Source organism: Haemaphysalis longicornis, unplaced genomic scaffold (genome assembly GCF_048455015.1).
Source record: "Haemaphysalis longicornis isolate Haplotype H1 unplaced genomic scaffold, Haemaphysalis longicornis Haplotype H1 scaffold_2, whole genome shotgun sequence".
NCBI classification, from domain to species: domain Eukaryota; kingdom Metazoa; phylum Arthropoda; class Arachnida; order Ixodida; family Ixodidae; genus Haemaphysalis; species Haemaphysalis longicornis.
The window spans coordinates 179,703,190-179,710,412 of record NW_027526295.1 but is presented as its reverse complement, the minus strand read 5'-3'; the positions used below and the strand labels follow the sequence as shown (position 1 = coordinate 179,710,412).

The window sequence follows — 7,223 nt, the reverse complement described above, 5'->3', positions numbered from 1 at the left end:
GGAGGGGGTGAACCTCCCCAAGACTGCCCTCAAAAGTACAGCCATGCCAAGCCTGCACCTGCATGCCTACAAAAACTGAGCCAAAATTAGGTATTCTTGTACTCGCATATAAAAGCAAACTATTACCATAATCTGAACTCGAAATTTACGACTACTGGCTCGCTGTCAGGAAGTGGCAATAAGAAAAAACAAGCAGACTAAAATAAGAACAGAAAGAAGTTAAGGTGGACAAGCAACACAGCAGAAAGCAAACATACCTACACCAATGCAATGGTCATGCAAAGCACAGTAGCTGAACAAGGTTCGTTATAAAAATTTTGTGGTTGAAGCTAAAAACAACAAAAACACAGTAAATAAATGCGTACAGTGTACTAACACTGCGTGGATTAAATGTCGCAGCATTTGGTGACCCAGCGTTTGAGATGGAGAAGTGTGTTCCACAAACATGCTCTGGAATCAAAAACTAAAGAGTGAGCAGAAAATTTCAACGAGTGGGGAACACGATACAGGGAGTGCATGCTTCACTTTTAATGGTGTGCTTTGCAGCACAGGAAACACAACAACGGTAAAATCTTTCAAGGAAATTTCCACAAAAATATTCTTGAATACATGGCATTTTTTAGACAACCATTTTTTCTGAATCCCCCTTCCCTTCCCCACATTTATGCCAGTCTGATCCAAGCAATATGTGCGACACCACCCAGAAAAGAAGCAATCGCACCATAGCTAAATATTAGCATTAGTCCATAACTCTGATATGGTCACATGGAAATAGATTCACATCAAAACTGCAACGAACTCACACAATTGCCTTTGAATTTTTTTTTATCTTACACATGTGCATTGTTCTAACAACCTTACATTAATTTTATGTTTGTTAATTTTACAGGTGAATATCACCAAATGGAGAAGTTTGCCGCTCTGTACTGAACTGCAAAAACCAGCAAGGGTCTCTTTGGGAGTGCCACAAAGTAACAGATGACATTGGGAGTGCCACAAAGTAACAGATGACATCAGGGCCTCGCTTTGTAGGCGTACTCATTTAAAAAACTGTAGAAAGTAAATCGTGTGCACTTGTTTTGTTCGCGCGGTATGCAGTGCTGTTTTATTGAGTGTAGCGTCACACAATGGCCACTGCAGCAGGGCATTCACTGCCAGGTGTTCAGTGGAAGGGCACATGTGACTAGCACTTGAGTAAAAATTAAAACCGCCACGCCTTAAAAATGCATATAAAAACTACTAGCACACAGTGTCACGTCTTTAAAAATGCACCGGGTTTCAGACGTTGAAGTAAGGCACTGAAAACGTTTAAGCCCGCTTTGACGCCGACGGCCCGTAGGAGTGGCTCTTTGGAGCTATGTCGGGGACCTTGCGCTGAGGGCTGCCGCATAGAGAACCATCACTTTGGTCCTGCAAAATGTTAGCAACACATCAAAGTGACTAACGAATTGCCAGTGAGCTAACAATCCAACGATTTATTTGGTTGACAGACTGACAGACCAAAATTGTTCGCGTTTACCTAGTCTGTGAAAGACTATCATCTCTAAACAACTTTTTTAGTTGAGGTATTCCAGACAACCTTTTTACACAACGCACTGGAAACCAGGCACACTACATGAACTCTGAATACCTCTGACAATATCAAAATTCACAACTATTGAAGGAACCTTTTTGCTAGGAGTTATTTTTAGAAAACTCATATTTTGAAAGTACAACACACAGTTTAAGTTCACCCGAGCCAAATTTCTGAACATAACGTGTACAACAGATGCGAAAACCTCTATTTGGTTTTGTGAAAACTTAACTCAGAAATCATTTCAAAGGAAGTTTTTATAAACTTGAAGGATCCTTCACAAGCTTACTTTGGGCTGGATGTGATTCGCAGTCCAGTGTTGTTCAAGAACAAATATTAACAAGCAAGGCCACTTACCGCCACAAGTCACAATCCTGCGATCCCTTTGTGTACATAAACTAAGTGCCGTTATATTGCAAAAAAACTTCATTATAATGAACACAGATGTAACAATTTAGAAAACGTAATGAAAAAAAGTTGAAAATTTCAATGGCCCTTGTGCTCCTTAAACAAAACGGTATCAGTTCCAAAGAATAAATTTTGCTCACTGTGCGGCTAAAAATAGTATCTAAGCTAGCTTGCAGAGCCAAAGCCCCTTCAAAAACTCATCCCTTGACAGAAAGGGTGGATTACACAGTAGATTCTGCAGGAATATTTTTTTGTTCTCTGTGGACACATGGGGTGCGGGTTTATGTGCAGGGGCAGGTTGTATGCAGACCGATCTGGTATATATTTACAGTGCACAGCAGGTACTAATATAGTGACCTTCAGATTCGTCCATTGTACAAGGCGACTGCCCGCAGAGTGCTGGGCTAATTTTGCATTTTATATCCAGCAATTCAATGCCTGCTTTTATAGTAAACGGACGGTGCTCACAAATAAATTTTTACCCTCTGTGTGATTTCTTTATCGTGAGGTGTGCCATTTAGCTGCAAGCACAGATGAATCAACACTTTTTTGCTTGAAATAGTTTGATAATAAAAGGTGAAGCATTAGTGGGAAGTGTCATGTACGAGTGTTTTATTAAGAATTAACATGCCAAACGTGATGCTACTGTGCTTTATCCAAAAATGTATGTGGTGACATGCTTTTCATTCCTCCTTCAATGAGTCACTCCAACGCTAATGAGAATAAACAAAATATTAGTGTTCATTTCACACAGGCGCCATGTGTCTAGACATGTTATTTGATCTCTTCGGTCGACTAAGCAGTCTATGGAGAAATGCTTCAGTTTTCTGACAGGACGCCACCGGACCCGCTAAGAAAGATTTCGCTTTAAAAATGAAATTAAACTCACGAGATCTTGTTTTCCCAATGCACTTTAGCTCCCGATTGAAAATAAAAGCATCGAGGTATACAGTGGAACCCCAATAAAATGATTTTCAAAGGACTGCGCGAAAGTGTCGTATGACCAGGGTACGGCTAAACGCCGGCCTAGTAGACGGTCTCCCAGTAGACGGTCTCACGCGACAGGTGGGCTAATAACTTACCTACATAAATTGCTATATTTAGTGCGTTCTAGCGTAATTTGCGAACCCCTAACTGAAATCTAGAGTTCCTAAAAATAAAACGCCATTTTGTGCCCCCTCCCCTCCACAGCATCTGCAGATAGCCCGCCAGCCATGCACACGCATGAGATAAGGCTGACGAAGTCAGGCAAATTGAGAGAAGAAAAGCGGAGTGTATGTAACTGCCAAGGCCAAGCGAAACAAACACTAGTCCAAGGCGGCAATGGAAAAAAAAAGCGGCAAAGAAAGGAGCGGAGCGACAATGCGGCTTTGAACGACACTGATAAGCAGAGAGTTGAGATGGAAAGAGCATCGTGAAAGGAAGAAACTTGAATCGAGCAAGCAAAGAAAGCGGGTGCTCAGTCATTGCCGTGCGGTTGCGTCGTATGCGTCTTCGTGTTTGTCGGCTTGATGAGAGCTTCAAATAGGCGGTCCGCCGGCCACCCGGACTTTGACTTCTTGTGGTTGGCGCGTTGGCGTTTTGATGCCACATGAAGCTGTCGAAGGCTAACTCCCACCTGCCAGTACTCGCTTGTGGACCTTTGCACATCAAGCAGCATCAAATGGGGGTTAACAATAAAGAAAGATTGTCGTGTCAGAGCGCCCAGCCCAAATCGCTGCATCTGGCGACGCATGACAGTGAGGCCGATTCGAGCCTCTGCCAAACCTTCCGCGGCAGATGTGCCCAAACTTGAAGGTGCTGCAAAATCGCCTCTCCTTTTTCCTTCTCAATGGCTGGGCTGAATCATGCCTGGAACGAGCGGCCCGCGGCAGACACGCAGCTAGATGCCTGGGGCAAGGTGGCTTTGCCTGGAGACAGCGCCGCCGAGTCGCCCTCCCTTTCCCCGTCATGGTGGTTCGGCTGACCCAAACGCTTCGCCTCCATTCATCAAATTCAAACTTTGGTCAGCAAGAGTCCTGATTGGAGCGATTCAAACTGATTGCGGCTGCAACGGACACCCAGGGGTATAAAACCAGCCGGAAGCACACCGAGTGCGGCACTTTTAGGAGGCACCGAGTGAAGACGTGCTGTCGCCTCTGTGCTGGTCATGTAACGCTTTTGTTACCCTTGTACATACCGTATATAAATGTTGCTTCAACTCTTTGTCGGTTCGAGAACTTCATCGCTCAGCTCTGCGCTGCGTCAATAGCGGACGGAGCAAGGCAATGTCGCAACACCAGTGACTGCGCTCAGATGGCCAGTCGCAACAGTAGGGGCTGCGGTGATATAAATGTTGCTTCAACTCTTTGTCGGTTCGAGAACTTCATCGCTCTGCTCTGTGCTGCGTCAATAGCGGACGGAGCAAGGCAATGTCGCAACACCAGTGACTGCGCTCAGATGGCCAGTCGCAACAGTAGGGGCTGCGGTGAAATGGTCCAGCCCCAACAGTGGTGAGAGCGTCGGGATGGGTGATTCACAACAGTGGTGGCAGTGCTGGCATGGCCCATTCTCAACAAGGTCGAGACAAGGCGGCGAAGTGGTGTAAAAGATGGGGAAAAACGCTGGTTTATCCCTGCCACGATCCATCGAATGAAGCAGACCACGTGCACCCCAGTGTTGTATCATTGGAGTTTTTAATGAGTTGTTTCTATGGGGAGTTTGCCGGGACCGCGGTGATCCGTCGTAAGAAGTGTTCCGTCGTAAACGGGAGACATATCAGCGGGGTTTCACTGTAACATCAAAAGCCACGAGCATGTAATTTTGCCGAAAAAAATTAAAGGGTGTCTTTGTAGGGATGCTAAATACCTGACCCCAGGTTAGCACACTGAATTTTACACATTTGGTATTGAATACTTATTTGTTCCAGTTTGAATATAAGTGTTCAATTTCAGCTTAGTATACTTCATGAGTAAGCTGGCTGAGGCTTTCAGAGCCTTTTCTGGGCATGCCAAGGCTGTACCTGATCGGGTCAGTATACAGTTGAACCCCTTTATAAGAGACACGTACCGGGGAGCTGTTTCTGTCTCTTATACAAGATGTCTCTTATAAGCAGGGAGCCGTGTTTTCACTTACTAATCAGACCCTAGTTCAATGTGGGCACCGTATGACTAAAATAAGCTCAAAAGAATGCTACAGCATATTGCGAAAGGCTCATTCTAGTTTATGTTTGGTCCCCAGAATTTATGAAACAGTTCTGAATCTTTGTTTGCTTCATGAATGTATTTACACTGTTTTTTACAACCGATTCTTCAAGCTTTTTTTCCTTTCACTGTTTGCGGAAGATGAATCGTAGATGTTGAGTTCACAAGCCTGATGAATAGCCAAAGCACACAGCTTCTTCCGCTGTGTGCTCAGGCTATTCATTACACCTGCAGGACTCAACATTTGCGATGCTTCTTGATTGGGAGCTACGCGAGTGGGAGAGCCCGCACGTACGGTCGCGCTCTAATGGATGGCAGTAAGCTTCAACCAGTTCTGTAAGTTGCATTTCCATTGGCAGGGCTTCTCATCGTCATTTCATAGCTGCCTGAACCACTGTGTGTTTGCTGAAGTTATAATAAATAGCGACTGCAGGCGCCTGTCATCCACCTGTGTTTCCACAATGGAAGCAACTCCAATTAGTGACTGGTGGCACTGCATCTGAAGTTAGAATGTCTGTTACAAGCGAGACTGTTGATGAAAGTTCAAGGATGACTTGTCCCTTATAACCAACTGTCTTCTACATCCGATGTCTGTTATAGAAGAGATCAATTTAATGGGAAAGATAGGGCAGCCAACCATGTGGGTGAATAGTGTCTCTTATACCCATTTGTCTCTTACATCCATGTCTCTTATAACGAGGTTCAACTGTACTGCCGCGGGAAGGACACTGAAACGTCAATGTTACGTGGGGATCAAATATTCTAGAAACAATGAAACGGGGCTGCATGTTAACCTAAAATTATCTCACAGGACACACACAGTCACAAGGTGAACCTGCCCACAAAAAAAAACAAGATAGCCGGATCATCATAACACAGTGAGAAGCTGAAAGATGTGCTTCAGCTGTATGGCATCAAAAATTGCACAAGGTTTGACTCGTTCATAAAAAGAAAGTAAAATCTAGTGATGACCGACACACGTTTGCGAGGTGTTTGCAAGACAGAATCAGATTCATCTATGACGTTTAAGCCGTATTTGCAGAGTCTCAGAGTGCCTAATTGACAGACTAAGCTAGAAACCTCAGTACACACAAAATTTAGAGTGGGCAAGCACGCATGCAAGAATAGATGGCGCAGGCGCGAATGCCAATTTGCAAATTGCTTTTCTATAGAATACGGACTGGAGTGACAAGCCTGGCACACTCCGTACTGCATATTTACACAAAATGACAAACAGTGAAAAGGTGAAAAATTTATTTACAATGTTATTACAAGCACAAAAAACTTCGTAGAAAAAATGCCTGTGCGGACACTGAACACACACCCACAGACACATCATAAACAAATATCGTGCAACACAAAAGAAATAATTTAATATATACAACTAGGTTAACACAATTTAAAGAAGGCGAAAGAGTCACGTACACAGGCAGTTTGCCATTTGTTATGTAACACACATTGGACAAGCTGTATTAATGTAGTGTCAAATAACGACAAGCACAGGACGAGGCTGCTTTCATTGGAGACATTCATGTCGGTCCTCACAGTATGTGCTGGACATACCGCCGACAGCGCAAGAGTAAGATGGGGCATCAAGCCACGTTACTTACAGCACAAAGTAGATTTTCCTTGTAAAATGTGAAAGTGTGTTGTATCACGTGGCTTCAAACTTTGGCATGAAAATGCTTTAGACTTTAAGGCCCAACCACATGGGCGTGTATTATCAACGTGCATGTGCATCGATGTAGATCGGCATAAGCGAGCGTAAAATAGGCGAACTCCAGTGTAGGGTGAATGCGTTTGTGCCTAAGTCTGTGCAAACCAGATATACACACTACTCCTGTATACACCAAATTGAAACCCATCCCACTTGCCTGTTTGGCTGGTTGACCGGCAGGGTAGGTAGAGAGTTTCTTTCCAGGTTGAAAAGGGTTGTTTATATATATACCGTATTTACTCGCATAATGAACCCACTCACGTAATGAACCCTCCCCCCCCACTTATCTTATTGAGAATTTACTTTTTTGTCACTGAATAAAAAATGCAGCGGGAATACGTTT

At 44.0% G+C, this 7,223-nt stretch overlaps 1 protein-coding gene across 2 annotated transcripts in view; it reads right to left on the bottom strand.

The window, feature by feature from the left end:
* Positions 1–1,290: 1,290 nt before the first annotated feature.
* Positions 1,291–7,223, bottom strand: part of LOC144169575 (protein ECT2-like) — a 55,088-nt gene continuing 49,155 nt past the window's right edge. For both annotated transcript variants that reach the window (XM_077698810.1, XM_077698811.1), the window contains exon 20: positions 1,291–1,410. In XM_077698810.1, coding sequence (XP_077554936.1) covers positions 1,309–1,410 — 102 coding nt within the window. In that variant the 3' untranslated portion in view covers positions 1,291–1,308. The remainder of the gene's footprint in view (positions 1,411–7,223) is intronic.